The sequence below is a fragment of the Kogia breviceps genome, chromosome 4 (genome assembly GCF_026419965.1).
Source record: "Kogia breviceps isolate mKogBre1 chromosome 4, mKogBre1 haplotype 1, whole genome shotgun sequence".
NCBI lineage: Eukaryota > Metazoa > Chordata > Mammalia > Artiodactyla > Physeteridae > Kogia > Kogia breviceps.
The window spans coordinates 149,897,108-149,915,713 of record NC_081313.1 but is presented as its reverse complement, the minus strand read 5'-3'; the positions used below and the strand labels follow the sequence as shown (position 1 = coordinate 149,915,713).

General features: G+C 51.8%; 1 protein-coding gene across 1 annotated transcript in view; it reads left to right on the top strand.

The window, feature by feature from the left end:
* WNT3A (Wnt family member 3A) overlaps positions 1-17,194 on the top strand; it is a 48,896-nt gene extending 31,702 nt beyond the window's left edge. The window contains exons 3-4 of the mRNA XM_059060772.2: positions 8,645-8,910; positions 15,126-17,194. Coding sequence (XP_058916755.1) covers positions 8,645-8,910; positions 15,126-15,605 — 746 coding nt within the window. The 3' untranslated portion in view covers positions 15,606-17,194. The remainder of the gene's footprint in view (positions 1-8,644; positions 8,911-15,125) is intronic.
* The last annotated feature ends 1,412 nt before the right edge of the window (positions 17,195-18,606 follow it).

The following is an 18,606-nucleotide window of genomic DNA, read 5'->3' as shown; positions in this document are numbered from 1 at the left end:
GCCAGAACTCAGCCGGGAGGAGGCTTTGACAGGCAGGTCCTACAGTTCCCAAGGAGGAGGTCACACCCCACCCTGCCCCAGGCTGAATCCCCACCCAGCCACCAGATGATAGCAGCCAGGCCCCAGTGACCCAGGACCTCACTTCACATAGGAGCCAGGCCAGAGATGCACAGCCCACTGCAGGAGCCCGGAGCAGGGGGAGTATGTGAGACCCTCCGTGTCAGCCACCTCCACGTCCCTCTAATGGGGGGGAGTGTGTCAGAGACACCCTTACTGTGGTAAACTCCTCCCCTCTCACTGCAGAATCCTGTCCTGGCACCTCCCTCCCAAACACCTCCTGGGTCTGGCCAACTTCCAGAGGAGAGGGCTTAGGAATCTCATACCATAATGGAGCCTGAGTTCAGCTCAGGGATGCATCAGAATCACCAGAGGACTCCTTACAGATATAGATGCCCCCCACCCAAAACAGTGGGCCTGGGTCCACTGGTAAGTCTGCAGTGACCACTTCTGGGGTACCTGGTTACCTGCATAGCTTCTCAAAGGGTCCATGGCTGGACTCCACAGATAGAACACCCAGGAGCTTGATCTCATTGGTCAGTGGTCAAATTTGAACCACAATCCTCTTCCAGGAACTTCCACTGCCAGGGGTCACACTCTATCCTCCGAAAAGCGCTCCAGCGCCCCCTCAGGCCAACGGGCTTATCCCAGGAGCCCTCGGCCATCCCCTCCTTCTCATCTGGTATCAGGCCCCCATAGCCTTCCCCTTCCAGGAGAGGACAGGTGGGCCTCTCCTCACTCCCTGTGGCTGTGAAGTATAGGGCCCAGCAGGGCAGGTGGGCCCTTCACCTCCTGAAAGCTGCAACTACGGAAACAGCCTGGTGGTCATGGGACCCACTGCTGGGGCATGCAGGAGCCTCTCCTGCGACCCCTGTCTGGACTCAGTACTCACTGTTGGGCAGCCTGGGACCGGAGCTGACCCATTTTGAGCCTTCACACATCATTGGGACTGAGAGGGCCTGCAGGGCCCACAGTGGTGGCTCAGCAGAGAGGAGCCCTCTCTTTCTGTCCGGACCAGTCCTCTCAGCAGTTATAAAAAGATACGCAGGGCCCAGGGCAGGGAGACCTCTGGGCGGTGCTCTCCGATCAATCCCTGATAAAAGGGCCTTCTGGGTAATCTCCCAGAGGGAAATTCAGCTCTGGGACAGAGGCTGCAGCCTTCTTGTCCACTTAGAACACAGTCAGTGCTCAATAAGTAGTTGCCAACCACCAGCTTCATGGTGAAATGTGAAAGCCAAGGCCCTTGGAATAATTTTTTTGAACTTTCTTCAGCATATAGGACTTTGGAACTGTATCCTTTTTTGATGTTAAAAGGTCCTTTCCTGAAATTATGATAGTCATTTCTTATGTGTCTTATTCTCTCAAAACAATAACAATATTTTGCAGTCCTATTTCAGTCCCCAAGTAATTTCTAGTACTTGCCAAGCCTATGAAATCCAAATCTGGAGACAAGATTTGTTAAAATCCCTCTAGTTCTAAAGTTCTGAGACCCAGGGAAGTGAGGTAACTGCCAAAGCCCATCTCACATGTGACACTCAACCCCCATACCCAGGGCTGGGCTGGCCTCAGTGAAGATGCAGCCCTGCCAGGCGACTAACCCTGCCCTCTCCAGACTCCCAGCTCTTGCCATATAATACTCCTTCACCTGCCCCAGACTCTACCTCTACCCTTCCATCCATCCACCATTCATCCACCCTTCCATCAATCCATCATCCAGCCAACATCCACCCACTATCCTCTGTCCACCACCACCCATCCAGCTATCCACTCACCCATCCACGCACTCTCCACCATCCACCCATTCATTCATCCATTCACCCATCCACCATCCATCCATTCAGCCACCCATCCATCCCAGGCCGGCCCCAGAGCTCACATTGCCAAGCCTACTGTGTGTCCTCATTCCCCTTACTCTCTTCATCATAAACTGTAAGCTCCCAAAGGCAGGTGACTCAGCACAGCCCAAAGCAAAGAACCTGACTTGCAATAGCAGGGCCTCCCACTAAAGGAATGCAAGGATTCCTCTGGTTCACCCTCCTCCTTCCCAGTGCAGGGATTCCCTCCACCTAACAGTGGGTCATCCCAGTTTATGCTTGATTACCACAAGAACAGGTAGCTCCTTCAACCTTTCAGAAAGCCTGGGTTGTTAGACATTTCATCAGCAATCCACTTTCTTGCAGACGTCTTACCTATTCTTGAGAATGGGCACCTTGCATCTTACTTATTTTATATTCCTAGTGTATGGCTCATTATAGACTCTCAGGTCCTGGGTGGGTGGATGGATGGATGGATGGTAGAAGAATAAATGGATGGATGGGTGGATTGTAGATGGATGGATGGCTAGATGGTAGAAGAATGAAAGGAAGGGTATAACATTGATACTTTGCACGAACTCAATAAATAATTGCTAATGAGACAACATCAAGTTTCTGGGGAATGTGGTTTTCTCGATGGAAGACGCTTGCCTTGCAGAAAGACTTTGGTACAAGATTCCCTTTCTTCTTCCTTTTCCCAAGCTCTAATTGCAGTGTGGGATAAGAGTCCTGGGCTTGGGCTTCCCTGGTGGCGCAGTGGTTGAGAATCCGCCTGCCGATGCAGGAGACACGGGTTCGTGCCCTGGTCCGGGAAGATCCCACATGCCGCGGAGCAACTAAGCCCGTGAGCCATGGCCGCTAGGTCTGTGCGTCCGGAGCCTGTGCCCCGCAACGGGAGAGGCCACAACAGTGAGAGGCCCGCATACCGCAAAAAAAAAAAAAAAAAAAAAGAGTCCTGGGCTGGAACAGAGCAGGACTGAGTTAGCTCAAAAAGCTCATGCAGCCTCTACCACAGCAACTTGGTAAAGTGGCAACATTGGTCCTTAAGCACCCCCCTCTCATAGCCCGTGTCCCCTCCTCTTATCTTGAACTGCCATAGCCCATTCAAAAGAAGACGTTTTGCTGGTGACAGAGGTATTTCCAGTCTCATTTCCAAGATACAATTCTCTTCCCACAGGCAGGATGGTTCTCTCTCCCACTCCCTAGCTGCCTCTGTTGTATAATCTCTGACAAGGCTGCTGTCTGTGGCTAAAAACTTTGCTGTAACTGGGGCAGCTGCTGGGCTTCAGACCCTGGTCTGAGTCCGGGTTGTGCCTGCCCCACCCATGACCTTAGGGGAGCCCTGTCTCCCTTCCTTTGTAAACTGAGGCTACTCCAGCCAGTCAGTCATGACCTTCTTGGTTCAAACCCCTGTGGAAATCTGATAAAAGCAATCTATCCAGAAAAACACATGAGCTTTCAGACATGCCCTGGAATTCCAGCTCATGATTTTGGCAGGGTTATGAACCCCCTAAAGCCTGCCCATGGATTCCTGGGTTAAAAGCCCCACCACTGTGGGATGTCATCTGGGCATTCAGGGGGTCTTCCTTCTGCACAGTCTCAGGGTGTGTTTTAACTTTTTCTTTGGAAATAATTGTATACTTACAGAAATACTGCAGGAGTCCAGATCTCTTCCTAGGCCTCCCCAGTGCTGACATCACACAAACCCAGCCAGATCCATCAAAACTGAGATCCATCACTACTAACTAAACTCCAGACTTTACCCAGATTTCACCCAATTTTCCACCAATGTCCCTTTATCTGTCCAGGATCCCATCCCAGGTCCCAAGGCTCCTCAGCCCAGCCCTGCCCTTTGTGCCCTTGAGACTGAGAGGAGCTTGGTTAGGCCTTTGGGTTTGGTTTGTCTGACGTTTCCTGATAATTAGATGCAAGTTACGATTCTTTGGTTAGAATGTCTCAAAGGAGGTGGGATGTCCTGGTGGGGGCCTCGTCTTAGGAGGCACGTGGCATCCATCCATCCATCTTCTGTCCCGTTGCTGGTGACCGCAACCCCAATTTCTCTGGTAAGGCGGGGGTCTGTCAGATTTCTCCAATGCAGAGTTTCAGTTTTTCCCTTTGTGATTGATCAGTATCTCGGGGAACTACTTAAAGACCTATGTCTTCAATTTTAAAAGGGACTTTCTTTGCCAGAATGAACCACCTCAAGTTTTTCTGGCTCGTGGTCTTTGTAAAGGCTTCTCTTCCTCATGAGCAATTTAAAGGCCGGCTCCAAGGTGTCCTTGGCCCTCGGGACTTTATTTGTGAGGAGGCCCTCTCTTCATTTAGCAGAAGAGGAAATTGAGGCCCCCAAAGGAAAGAGAAGTGTGCCGGGTCACACAGCTAGTTGGTGACAGAGCAGGGCAGGAATGAGTTCTTTTTCCTCCAAGTTCAAGGGGGAACACCCCTCCCAACCCCCGCACACCCTTCCCCTCAAGTGTGTCTGGCAGCCCTGGACTGTTTGCCTGAGCTCGATAAGCAGAGATCTCCAAGCCCTGTTCAGGGCAGAGCAAAGCCCCAGGCCTGCTTTCTCTCCCCTTATCTCAGAAGCTGGAGAAGGGGAGGTGAGGAGGGGCTAGAGGAGGGGACAGAGTAGAGGCAGAGACACAGGCAGGATCCTCCTGTAGGAGCTAGCCCTGGGCCCTCAGGGGGCAGACTCAGAGGGAGTTGGGGGAGTATATTCAAGGCTTGGAGAATCTGAGCCTTGAGAAGGGCCACCAGAGAGGGTGCAGTGGGGGAGGCGCCAGGTTGTGTGCAGTGGGTCCCAGGAATGCCCAGGACATACTGGCTCTACCCTGCCCTGGGAGGGGTGGTAAGGAACCCCCAGGCCACCAGCTCACAGCCCCTAACCCAGGGTCATTGCATGGGCAGGAGGGTAGATACCAGACCAAGGCCCTGGAAGGGTGAGAATTAGGATCTGAGCCCACCCTCTGAGGAGTTGGAGGTGGGGGACAACCTGAGTCCTTGAGAAGACAAAATAAGGGCAGGGGCTCTTCTGAGTGGAGGGACAAGGAGGAAAGGGGTCTGTGTCCATGCAGTTGTTTATTCATGGTGCTTTGAGTCAGCAGAAGGTGGCTCCAGGCTGGCCTGTAACTAATCAGTTGTATTATAAAAGGAAAACGGGGCAGGGGCTTCAAGTGTCTTGAGGAGGCAGCTGCCTGGCTGACATTTGGGAAAGGGAACAGTGAGGGGAGCTGTCTTGAATTCATTCAAGAACAAGCTGAGGAGGGAGGGGCAGAGAGCCAGGTCCCATGGGGTAGGCCTGCCCAGGTGGGCTCAGACCCTCCTGGACTCCCTGACCCAGCCCAGGACCTGTGCCCTCTCCTCTGACCAGGCTCTCACTCCCCAGCAACCATCTGTGGGATGGGCTGGGACTCCAGGTTAGAAACAAGGTGAACAGGACACAGCCCCCAGCTCAGGGAGCTTTCAGGCAGAATGGATGTAAGAGGGTGCTCCTGAAGTACCTGGGGAGCCCGAGGGCTCCAGGACCAGGCGTGGACCGAACCCAGACTGCAGGGTCAGGACCCTGGCGTGTGCCTCAAAGAGCAGGGATGGGGACATGGCAGATGCACATGAGCAGGGAAGCAGTTGGAAAGAACCCAAGGGAAGGATGAGGGCTGAGTGTGGCTGGAGGCCAGGGAGTGGTGGACAGAGCTGAGAGGGCAGGAGGTGGGGCAGAGTCAACCTGTGTGTGAGTCAAGCAAGGACACAGTGGCAAGAACCGGAGAAGGGCTGGGCAGGGCCAGATGGGTGCTGGACAAAGCGCTCCTCCTACAGTATGTGTGAGTGTGTGTATGGGCATGTGCGTGCATACCTGTGTAGGAGTGTGTGCCTACATGTGTGTCTGTGTGTGCATACATATATTGGTGAGAGTGTGTGTGTGTATGTGTGTGTGTGTGTGTTACATGTGTGTGGATGGGTGGGGGAAGCTGGAAGCTGGAGGTGCCTGTCCCAACTAGGAACCTCTTCTGGTACAACTGGGAGATACTGCGGGCTGGACTCATGGTGAAGAGCCAGGAGAGGCAGGACGGGCCAGGAATGGGGAGTCCCTTTCTGGGTTTGTGGCTGGGTGCTTCCTGCTCTGGGCAAAACATGGGGAGTACACAGGTTGGCCGGGGCCTGCAGAGGACCATCCAGAACTGTTGGCAAATCCACAGAAAGAGTCACCAAAAGCAGGGTGGGGCCTGACAGCTGTCGGGAGGCTCGTGCAGAGGGCACTTCCCCAGACGCATCTCACTCTCTGTGTTCTTGGTATAGGAGTGAATGTGCTTTTCTTCAGTGGCAGGTGTGTGTGGATTTGTATGAAGCTGTGTGGATGAGTCTGAGTGTGTGCACATTGCTGGCTGGAACTCTATCTTACCATTTTCCTGCCTCTGCCACCTGAGCTTTGGGACACACATGCTCAGATGCAAACCTGGGAGCAGGCGAGACCATGCAGCTGGAGGGAGTGTGGGGAACAACCCAAAACTTCTACTCACTCCCCAGGGTGACACCCACCTGTCCCTCCCCGTGCCGGGAAAAAAGCCTCCAGGGCACTGATGTGGGGTGAGGAGACAGAAGCTCCCTTTGATAACCCTCCTGTAGCCATTTGGAGCCCTAGCAGTATCCAGGCCTGCAGTGGGGTCTCTGCCCACGAGGAGCTCAGGGACACAGCAGGGCACACACCCCTTGCCTGGCACAGAAGGTCCTAGTTGGTCCTGTTCCTACATCTCTCCTGCTCACTCCACAGCCCATAGCATTTTTTTTAACCTAGGATTTAAAAATTCCTGCTAATCAGCAGGTAAGCTCCACGAGGTCATCTTGCTCCCTGATGTTTCTCCAGCAGGGCTTGACAAACAGCAGCTACTCCCACACACACATGTGGAGTGGCGAGTCGAGGAGTGAGTCCTATCAGCTCACGCGGGACCCAGGGCACCCCCAGGCCCTTGTCCTCCACCTGGAGCGGATCGTGGCTTGGTGCCCTTGAAGAAATGTTTACACACACTCAGGAGGCATGACGCATTCATTCATCCCGTCTGGGGAAGCCTGGCTGGGAGTCCAGCCTCTGCAAAGTCCAGGCTGTCCCCCACATGCCCTGTACTTCCCTCTGGTCCTGCCAGCCCAACCCCTGCCCACCCGAGGCCCTGCCCTTGTGGGCCTCCCCATGCAGAATACCCCTGGCCCCTGCTTTTCCTCTGTCGATTTCCTTCCTGTCCTTTGAGACCAGCTCCTTTAGGCTTCTGTCTACCAGGGTCAGGCTATGCCTCCCACACCCAGCGACCCCCTGCAGCTGGCCTCGCCAAGGCAGGCCTCCCTTAACTCCCTCACAGGCCTGTCTCACCCAGTTCGGCCCCACCGGCTTTTCCTTCCCAAGCTCCAGCCATCCCCCACTGGCATTCTGAAAACCAATGCCACATCCCCTGACTCATTTTCTCCATGTGTAGAAAGAGAAGGCTGCATTCAGGCGGCAGCTCCAATACCAGGTCAGAGGCAGCCTGGATGTGGTTCCTGGCAGGCATTCAGTTCCAGACCCAAGCACGTGGGGCCAGCAGGAGGCAAGGTGCAAATGGAGGCACTGACCTTTGGAAGGTTCCAGAAGCGCAGCCCTTCAGCTGGGCCTCTCAGTACCTGGTGTCCGGAGTGGAAGAGGGGAAGGGTGTGCAGGCAGAAAAAGAGGCACAAGTGGGCAGCATGTGGACCAGGAGCCATACCCTGGGCAGGGCTGTGGGAAGCTTCCAACCAGGACATCTGGGCACGGGGGCTCCACCGTGGGTTGGTGGGACACTAGAAGGAGCCTTTTTTGTATCAATCCGCATGATTGCTTTGAGATTCATCCACGCTCTCTTTCCTGGTATGCTAAATAGAATTCCATTTCATGGATATGCCACAATTTTTAATTGAAATATAATTGACATATAACATTATATTAGTTTAGGTGTATAGCATAATGATTCAATGTTTGTATATATTGTGAAACAATCACCACAATAAGTTTTGTTAACATCTATTACCCCACACAGTTACAAGATTTTTTCTTATGATGAGAACTTTTAAGATCTACACTCTTAACTTTCCAATATGCAATATTAACTCTAGTCACCATCTGTACATCACATACCCATGACATTTACTTTATGCCACAATTTTTCATCCATTCACCTGTTGATGGACATTTTGGAGCTGCCAAAATGTCCCAGTTTGGGACTATTATAAATAAAGCTGCAGTGACATTTGCTTCCTGGTCTTTGCAGGGACACAGGTTTCCTCCAGGGTAAATACCTCAGAGGTGAATGACCAGGTCATAGGGTAGGTGTATGTTTTCAAGAAGCTGCCAAACCCATTTCCAAGGGGGCAGCACCAGTTTCCTTCCAGCCAGCAGTGTACAGCGTTCTGATTTCTCCACATCCTCACCAGCACTGGTTATGATCTGACTTTCTGATTTCAGCCGCCATTGCTGTTCTCCATGACAAGTTATGTCCAGCATCTTGCCTTGGGCTCCTTAGCCCTCCGTATACTTTCTTTGCGGAAGCTCTCCCTCCTCCTTGGGTCCTCCCACGGGGACGAGCGCTCCTGTCCCACCGCAGCCCTGCCTCCCCGACTCCAATTACTGTACCGCGGTTACCGTGCTGCGAGTCTAGCACCCCACGCCCACTGTGGGTACCCAGGACCCAGCCCGGGAAGAGGCAGCCACGCCCCCACGCCACTCCCACCACCTCAGCCCTGCCGGGTCCTGCCAACCACGTCGCCTCTTTCCGCAGCCACCCGGGAGTCCGCCTTTGTGCACGCCATCGCCTCCGCCGGCGTAGCCTTCGCTGTGACACGCTCGTGCGCCGAGGGCTCCGCTGCCATCTGCGGCTGCAGCAGCCGCCACCAGGGCTCGCCGGGTGAGGGCTGGAAGTGGGGCGGCTGCAGTGAAGACATCGAGTTCGGAGGGATGGTGTCTCGAGAGTTCGCAGACGCGCGGGAGAACCGACCAGACGCTCGCTCCGCCATGAACCGCCACAACAATGAGGCTGGGCGCCAGGTACGTCCGCGGCCCCCGCCCCCATCCTGGGTTGTGAACCCGAGAGCCCTGAGACCACACCCCTGCAGGTCCCTGGAAATAGAAGCTTTCTGAGCAGGGTATGTGCTCTGGTCCCTTGAGGAGTATGGCATATGGTGTAGGCAGGGTGGTGGGCTGTGGGAGGGATGTATATGGTGGCCAGGCTGGGGGTCTGCTCACCTCCTGCCCAGTGGTGTCTGAAACACAGGGCTGTCCAGTTGCTCCACGAGGTCTAGGGCATTCCCACAGTATGGCAGATCCACCTGTGCAGCTGGGGTCACAAGGAAGGAGGGATGGGAGAAAGGCCTGCCCGGCGGGAACTCCTGCACATCCAGGGAGGGAGACAGCCAGGCTGCTACACCACAGTGTGGTAAGTTCTACGATGAAGAAATGCACACACACAGGGTGATCTGGACATAGTGGAGAGGTCAGACCCTGGCTGGAGTCTCAAAAAAGACTTCTCGCAGAGGTGGTGAGTGGAGACAAGCAGAATAACTGGCAGTTATCTAGGTGAAGGGAAGCCAAGAGAGCCTCTGGGTAGCTCAGAGGTGAAAGAATGCATGTGAGTTAGTCCAGGTAGAATATGGAGAACGGAGGAAGAAAAAGATTTGGGGGATGGAGAGGCTGGCAGAGACCAGGCTGTACAGGGCTTTGTGAGCCCTTCTGAAAAGGGGGCTTAGTGAACTTAGTCAGAGGTTCAGTGGGGCACTGCTGATCGGAAGTGATATGTGTAGGGACTGAAAAGTGTTCAACAGCGTTGGCCCTGGCCTTGGCCAGTGGAACCAGGGCACTGCAGAGAGCTGAAGAGCAAACATTTAACTTCCAGCAACAGGGAACTAGGTGACTCACATTAATCTTCTGGCTAAAGACAGGTACAGATGTAGGATGAAATGTAAAAAGTAGCCTTTAAAAGTATAGAATGCTCACCTGTATAAGTTACCTGATTTATCACAGGGAAGATAGTGCAGCAGATGGAGAAATGGTCTTTTCAATAAATCGTTCTCTGTCAATTAGATAACAATGGGGAAAAAATTAATCTTGACCCCTACCTCGCATCATATAAAAAATCAATTTCCCATTTCCAAATGGGAAAGATTAAACAAAGAATGGTTAGAAGAAAACATAGAAGAACATCTCTGTGACCTTGGAGTAGGCAAAGATTTCCTAAACAGGCCAAAAAAGCACTCACAATGAAAGAAAAATGTAATAATGTGGACTATATTAAAATTTATAAAAAGGCACCACCATGAAACTGAAGGGGCAATCCACACAGGAGGAGATGTTCACAATATATACAGCCAACAAGTATATGAAAGTTATAGTATAAAAAGAACAAAAAGACTGATAACCCAATAGAAAAGTTGGCTGAAAAATGGAAAGCCACTTCACAGAAGAAAATCTAGAAATGTCCAATAAATATGTGAAAAGGTGATCAATATCATTAGTTATCAAGGAGATGCTGTTAGAATATATGCCCTGGAGAGGGGAGAGTATAACAACTGGAACAGAGCATGGTGGGAGTTTCTGAGGAGCTGGTGTTCTGAGGCTGGTAATTTGTGAAATTTTGTCATATTCCATGCTTATGATATATAAACTTTTGCATGTATATTACACTTCCATATAATAATTGTTAAGTGTCAAGTAACTAACCATACAGTGAGGAATTAGCAGTCCAAAGTCCAGGAGAAGACAAGATTCTGAACCTGGTGCCTGGGGCAGCTTTTGTCCAGGGATCATTTGCTGGTCTGGGAAAAAAGTGTGTAGGCTGAGCTGCATTTCCAGCAGCCTCACAGAGCTAAAGGGGGCCCACCAAAGGTGTTATGTCTAGGAAAAAACTCCTCGGTTTAGGCTGGGATCCTGAGGAGTAAAGGAAAATCAGAAGTAGATAAGCCCTTATGCACATATACAGGCTAGTAAAATCTCTAGACTGAATGGATTAAGGTGATCCCAAATTGCTGGTATCCCCATGTACCTGGAGAAAGCAGATAAATCCTCTTTGGAGGATGATAACCTATGCTAGCCTGAAATTTTTTTCTACAAACAACTTTTCAAACACAATGTTCAACACATAATCAAAGATAACCTGTTAAATGAGTGATAATCAGCAAAACAAAACAAAACAAAACAACAACAACAAAAAAAACAGAAACAAGACTCAAATACTGGAATTATTAGACATAGATTATGAGAAAAAATATGCTTACTTATGTTCACAAAGCTAAAATGTAAGATTTGGGAAAGAATCCCATAGAAATTGTAGACCTGAAGAATGAATGGGAGTTTCCATTTAAAGATGACAAACAAAATACAAATATTTTCCTCTGCATTCTCCTGGAACTCTACTAAAATGACAATGAATTAATTTTAAGATACATAAATAAACTATTGAGAACATGGAAAACAGAAAAGGTGACAATGGCAACAAAATTTTGAAAGCAAAAAGCAGATAGATGAATACTCAATATCTTAGTACATTCAAGGAAGCTGAATCTTAAGCAGTAGAGAACTCTAAGAATCAACCAAGGAATTTCTAGTATCCGATATCTTGAGAAGTAGAGATAGATATGGGGCTCAAAACAGAAAGACTGATCATTTGTTTGTCTGGGGAAAAAGTGTGCATGGTGACCTGCGTTTTCATTTTAAAGTCTATTTTAAAAAGCACTTTTTGGGCTTCCCTGGTGGTGCAGTGGTTGGGAGTCCGCCTGCCGATGCAGGGGACACGGGTTCGTGCCCCGGTCCGGGAAGATCCCACATGCCGCGGAGCGGCTGGGTCCGTGAGCCATGGCCGCTGAGCCTGTGTGTCTGGAGCCTGTGCTCCACAACGGGAGAGGCCACAACAGTGAGAGGCCCACGTACCACAAAATAAAATAAAATTTAAAAAAAGCACTTTTTAATGTACCAGCTCTTCTATCCAACCTTTTGCATCCAGACAGTACCCCTCCATCACCATGGCAGAAGTCTGGAGGCTTATTCCCTAAAAAGGGTAAAGCAGAAGGTGTCTGGACTGCTGAGGGTGAGGCTGCCCAAGTGAAAGTAGTCTGTTTACATACACATTTGTCTTCCTAATGTCCTAGTGCCACAGTGAAGCTTGATTATGCTCTAGGCAGGAAAATGGAAGATTCTCCCCTGAGAATCAGACCAACCCAAGGGAAGAAACTTGAAGATAGTGAGGTGGGGGTTCCCCCAAAAGCAATGTGGCCAGATCACTCTACAGTGAGGGCCCCAGTAGATGAGTCCCTCCCATGTACAGGAGGGTCCAACAAGATTTTTGGCACCCCACTTTCAAGTATGAGCAGGCAGCCAAGGATCACTGAACATCTGAGGAAGGCCTCCAGCAGCCACAAAGGTAAAGACCAAAATAAAGAAAAAAAAACCCCAAACGTATGGGCAAGAGACTTTACAAAGAGAGATGAAAACTTCAAAAAACCATCAGTATCCCCAGAGAGATAAAACACTGAATCCATAAAATTGGAACAGGATGTTAATTTAAAAGAACATTCAGGGGAAAAAAGAAGCTCTTAGAGATTAAAAATAGGACAGCAAAAACTAAACTCTCAGCAGAAAGGTTGGAAGATAGTTGAGACACCCTTCCCACAAAGTAGAGAAAAAACAACAAGGAGATGGAAAATAGGAAAGAATATAAAATATGGAGGGTCTGTCCAAGAAAGACAATGATGAACATGAAGATGAGGAATTTGGTAAAGAAATAAGACAAGAAGGTTTCCAGGGCTGAAAAGCAGAAGTTCAGACAAAACAAGCCCCATAAGTGATTAGCACAAGAAAGGGGAAGACCCACATCAAAATTCGCTGTGAAATTCACAGCCTATGACACAGAAAAGCCTTCCAAGCTTCCCAGAAAATGCTCTGGTTTCATGCAAAGGATCAGGAATCAAAATGTCATCAGAGTTTCTAAGAACAACAGTGAAAGCTAGAATAAAATAGAATAATGCTTTCAGAATCCTGAGAGGGGGAACTATTTTAAGCCAAGACTTTTATACCCAGCTAAATCATCTTTTCAACTTTAAGTAGAAAAGATTTGTTTTCAGACATGCACATTTCACAAAATTTACCAGAAGACCTTTGAAAAAGATGTCTCCAAGAAGATGAAATCCATAGATCAGCTGGTGTGTTTGAAAGTCTTGAAGAGAACAGACAACGAAAGGAGTTAGTGAGACTGAACCTGTGATAAGTACATTAAAAACAGCAACAACAAAACGTTTTGTAGAAAAGGAAAAGCTATCATGGCACGTGGCTCAACTAAGTATGACATTTACCACAGCCCCAATACTGTCAGCACTAAATTTTGATCTAACTGGAATTATGCTATAGTTTTTAGTGTAGGAAGGGGGTTGGGAAAAGTGTGCATCAGAGCTGTGGAGTGAGGTCCCATGGGACCTCCATGGTGAGAGCTCCATAGACAATGCCAAACACTGAAAAATCAAGAAGTAGCAAGACAAGCATCTTATCAGAGGTGTAGAGGTACAAGGTGCTGCCTCAAGTGGTCAGGAAAGTGCTGTGAATGAGAGTGTGGGGGCCGAACTCCTGTTTTTCTTAATAGGTCTTAGGAACTCTTGGACTTTTCAAAGTATGTGCATATATAACTTTGATCAAAAGTAAAACTAGGGCTTCCCTGGTGGCGCAGTGGTTGAGAATCCACCTGCCGATGCAGGGGACACAGGTTTGTGCCCTGGTACGGGAAGATCCCATGTGCCGCGGAGCGGCTGGGCCCGTGAGCCATGGCCACGGAGTCTGTGCGTCCGGAGCCTGTGCTCTGCAACGGGAGAGGCCACAACAGTGAGAGGCCCGCATATCACACACACACAAAAAGTAAAACTAAGGGCTTTCCTGGTGGCGCAGTGGTTGAGAGTTGGCCTGCTGATGCAGGGGACACAGTTCGTGCCCCGGTCTGGGAAGATCCCACATGCCGCGGAGCAGCTAGGCCCGTGAGCCATGGCCGCTGAGCCTGTGCGTTCGGAGCCTGTGCTCCGCAACGGGAGAGGCCACAACAGTGAGAGGCCCACAAAAAAAAAAAAAAAAAAAAAGGTAAAACTAAAACAAGAGACTGAGGAGGCAGAGATGGGAAGTGGTAGCTCCTCTCTGGAAAAGCTTGGTCACAAAAGAGAAGAGAATGGAGATTAGACAGAACTGGACTGCTGTGGGGGAATGTAATTTACAGATGGACCTAAAAAAGTGCCAGTATGAGAGGGAAGGGTTGAAGAAAGAGCAGGCAGAGGGGCACAGGGTAGAGGCAGCATCTGGACACAGAGCCCACATGAAGCCTTAGATTTATCAATTTCTAGTAGCCACTTTTAAAAAGGAAACAGGTGAAATTTGTTTTAATAATGAATTTTATTTAACCCAATATAGCCAACATGTTATTGCAATAATGCAATCACTATTAAAATTTTGAATGAGTTATTTTATATCCTCTTCTTTTACGAAGTCTGGGGACTTAGTATGACCCAGCATGTGGTTTAGCACTTAACAGCACTTCTCAGTTTGGACCACCAGCCGCATCTCAGGACATCACATGTGACCAGTGCCCATCTTAGTGGCCAGTTCAGCCTTAGTTCTGATTATGCCACAGGACCTTTGACCCCCAGCCCCACTCCTTCCCCCAAAGAGAGAAGGGAAGACAACCTGACGTTGGGATGCCTACAGGAGAAACACACACAATCCTCAGCAACTCCCCTACAATCCGATAAAACCAGCTTCCTGGGCCCTGAAGGTACCCTGCTCAAGCCACTACCATTATCTGTGCTCAGGTCAGCCCCTAGCCTTGCCAACCAGCCCATGTACATCTCCTCTAGACAGAGGTCTTGGGTTTCCCCAGCCAGAATGAATGACTTCCCTCCTGCACCCCGGCACTTACATATCACATGTTACAGCCCCTTCTTTCCTTCACTCAACATAGATGGCCTAGAAGTAGACCCAGCCCAGGAGGGGGCCTCCCAGGCCCTGCCCTCCAGGGATCTTGGGTCTACCAGGGGAGCCACATGGCACAAGAACCTGCAGCACCACATGGAAGGGTGGTGCTGGGAGAGGGCACCTGCTCCACCTGGGAGTCCCAGAGCTTTATGGAGCAGGTGGGGGGACTGGGTTTGCCAGGTGAGCGGAGGGGGACTACAGGCAAGGAGTACAGCCATCCTCCGAGACTGAGGGCCTGCCCTGACGCCCCTGCTCATGCACTCCTGCAGGCCATCGCCAGCCACATGCACCTCAAGTGCAAGTGCCATGGGCTCTCGGGCAGCTGTGAGGTGAAGACCTGCTGGTGGTCGCAGCCCGACTTCCGCGCCATTGGTGACTTCCTCAAGGACAAGTATGACAGCGCCTCGGAGATGGTGGTGGACAAGCACCGCGAGTCGCGTGGCTGGGTGGAGACCCTGCGGCCACGTTACACCTACTTCAAGGTGCCCACAGAGCGCGACCTGGTCTACTACGAGGCCTCGCCCAACTTCTGTGAGCCCAACCCCGAGACAGGATCCTTCGGCACGCGCGACCGCACCTGCAACGTGAGCTCGCACGGCATAGACGGCTGCGACCTGCTGTGCTGCGGTCGCGGCCACAACGCGCGCACCGAGCGGCGCAGGGAGAAGTGCCACTGCGTTTTCCACTGGTGCTGCTACGTGAGCTGCCAGGAGTGCGCGCGCATCTACGATGTGCACACCTGCAAGTAGCGGGCGCCGCACCGGGCTGGGGGTCCTCCCGGCGGCGACGGCGGGGGGACTCCTCCATGGTTGGGGTGGGGCTCTGGGATGGAGCTCCTGGAGGGTGGCGGGGTCCTCCGTGTTAGGGCAGGGGTGAGGCTCATGAGTGGGATGGAGTTCTTCCCGAGAGGTGTGGGGCCCTTCCTGGGGTGAAACTCCAGGGATGGTCCTGGAGGGTGGCGGGGTCCTCTCTGGGGGCGGAGCTCCAGGGGTGGGGATTTAGCCTGCCATTACCTTCCTCTGAAGACCACATGTTTCCCTCCACCTGACCTCGTCGTGTAGAGCAGTATCTCCTGGCAGAACGAGCTGTGGAGAACCTGTGGGGGGCATCTTGTCCCCTTACCCCTCCCACTAAGGTCTGAGGCCCATCCTACAATGATCCAGGTGCCTGGAGGCCTGTGGCACTCCTCCCTCAGTCTGATACCTGCCAACGCTCTCAATCAGGAACCCTATCAGGGAGAGCCTTTGCTGTGCAGAACCACAAGAACCACCTGGGCTTGGGTGAAGAAGATAAGGCCTGACGGCAGTAGGCTGAAAAAGGGCCCGGAACACAAGGCCTGGCTCTGTCCTGGCTGCCCTGTGCTGGGCATCAGACACCCAGGCCCTCTTTCCAGTGGCATCCTACTGTCACCCAGGCCCTGGCAAGGTGCCACTCAGCCTGGTCTGCTGTGCCTTCTACTTTGCAGCTGACAGAAACTCCTGCACCTGGCTCTCCCTCCTCCCTGTCTTCACATTCCCACTTGCACCCCATCGCCGCCACAGAAGAGGAGCAAAACCTCCTGTTCCAGTCTTGCTGTTGCCTCCCTCTTGGCCTAGCACCTCTCTCCACCTCCCTCATTCACAGCCCCTTGTAAGGGGAAGGCAAGAAGGGAGCCATTGGCCTGTACTGCTGTCCAGGTCAAACTCAGCTCCATACCCTGCCTTGGAGGCTCACTTTGGGTTGGGTTGTTTGGGAGATTTGGAGCCGCGGGATGATCCCACACTGGTGCTACAGACAGAGGACCCAAAGACCCCAGAGGACTGGTCTCCTTCCCAGCCCCTTGTAGCCAGGACGGACCCCCAGGTCCTGCTGTTGTGGCTGTGGTACACCAGACCTACCTGCCACTGGCCACTGTTGTGGAGCCTCTGGTTGGCCGCTTGACTTGGCCCTTCTCATGTCTGACTCATCCATCCTGTCTGGGAAGAGTGAGACTGATGGACCTCCCAACCAATGCCCACAGGGACTTCCTGCCAGGTGCTGCCATGCCAAGGCCTCTCCTCCTCAGCCTCTGCCACTGTGAAATGTTGCCCAGCCTCCTGTCCCTGAGGCCCTACCCTCCAGGCAGGGGGAAGAGACAGTTGGGGTGGGGGGTGGGGAGGACAAGCTGCACGGCTCGCTAGGGATACGACCTTCTTCTGCCTTGAATTTTGCATTTTTGGTTTTAATTTTATTTCCGATGCTGCTATATCCACCATACATAGGAACTAGACAAACAGATGTGTTATTGTTGTTTTCTTTTTCTTTCTATGAAAGAAATTATTTTAGTCATAGCTTGTGAGTTTCAAACTATGGGGAAAGTAAAAACAAACAAACAAAAAACAAAAACGAAAAGAAGAAACAACCAAACAAACCTGTGGATTGTGCTGGATTTTTGGTGGTGGGTCAGCAAGGCATGGGGTCCGGATTGGTCGTGACCCTCTGGGAGGGGCCACGATGGGAGGTGGGGTGGGCATGCTTAGCTCAGAGACTCCTGGGGCCTCTGCAATGGCCTCCAGAGCCAGAATTCCAGGGGAAAGAAGAAGGATGGCCACTCCAAAGAAAGGAGGAAACAGCTAGTAGTCTTGAAGTCTGGGGTGGGGTAGACTAGAGACCAGGGCAGAAGACCCAATGGAAGTGCAGAGAAAGGGAAAAGGAGGCCTGCCTGTTGCAGGGAATGTACAGTGCAGTGAGCAGGGAACCATGGCAGCCCCAGCGGGGGAGACCCCACGCAAGTCAGTGTTGCAGCAGGACATCTACCAAGTCAGCTGAAAGCCACTTCCCCAGACATCCACAACATGCTTCATTCAGTTGACATTTGAGCACCAGCACCACCATGTTCCCTGGGCTTGGGGACATGGCCCCTGTGTGGGGTCCCCTTCTCAGCCCACCAGGGGGCATTCTAGGAGCCCAGTCTGGTTGGGAGGCCAGACATGTTCCCTCAATTTGAGGCTCACCAGCCTGAAGCCTGGAAATCAGGCAGCCGCTTCTCTCTGGGCCTGGCCTCCTTCTACCTCCTGCAAAGGCCACTTTAGAAGTCCAGCTCATGCAGATGGAATCCAGTTGGGAGGTCATGAGGGACATCCCTCACTGGCAGAGAGCTGCTTCATGAACCCAAGAACTCCCAGGGGCTCCCTTCTGCCTCTGTCCATTCTCAGGCCAGAGGCTAGAGCTGACACTGGACCCCTGGCCTCCCCTCCACCACAGGGCATAGCTCAGGAGTGCAAGTCTTGGCAGGGGTCAGCAGTCTCTCAATGTATGGTTGGCCAAATCCTGGCATCATGCTCAGAACCTTGGGATGGGGATCTCTTCAAGGCAGACAGGGAGAGCCTCAGGGACAAACGAGGCATTCTGTTGGCAGAAGCCTCATATTGTCCCTCCATGGCTCTTGCCTACATCCATCCGTCCAGGGTATTCGGGGTATGCAGAGCTGGGTGGGCCTCTGAAAACTTAGGCTGCAGGAGCCAGGGGGTGAAGGAGTGGCTTTCTCAAGGCCACACCTTCATCTCTCCAAGCCAGGAGCAGGGTCCTTGCTTCTCTCTGTGTCCTTCCATGCCCCCCTCCCCACTACTACCACCACCTCTGAACCCTGCCCTGATATCCAGCCAGACCCACAAGGAGGGAGAAAGCTGAGGAGGCAGGGGTGGAGGGACAGGCTAGGACAGGTGGGGGCCGGGGGGAGATGATGCTGGAGCTGAGGTGGGGAGGAGGCCTAGCTCCACCGTCTCAAAGGTC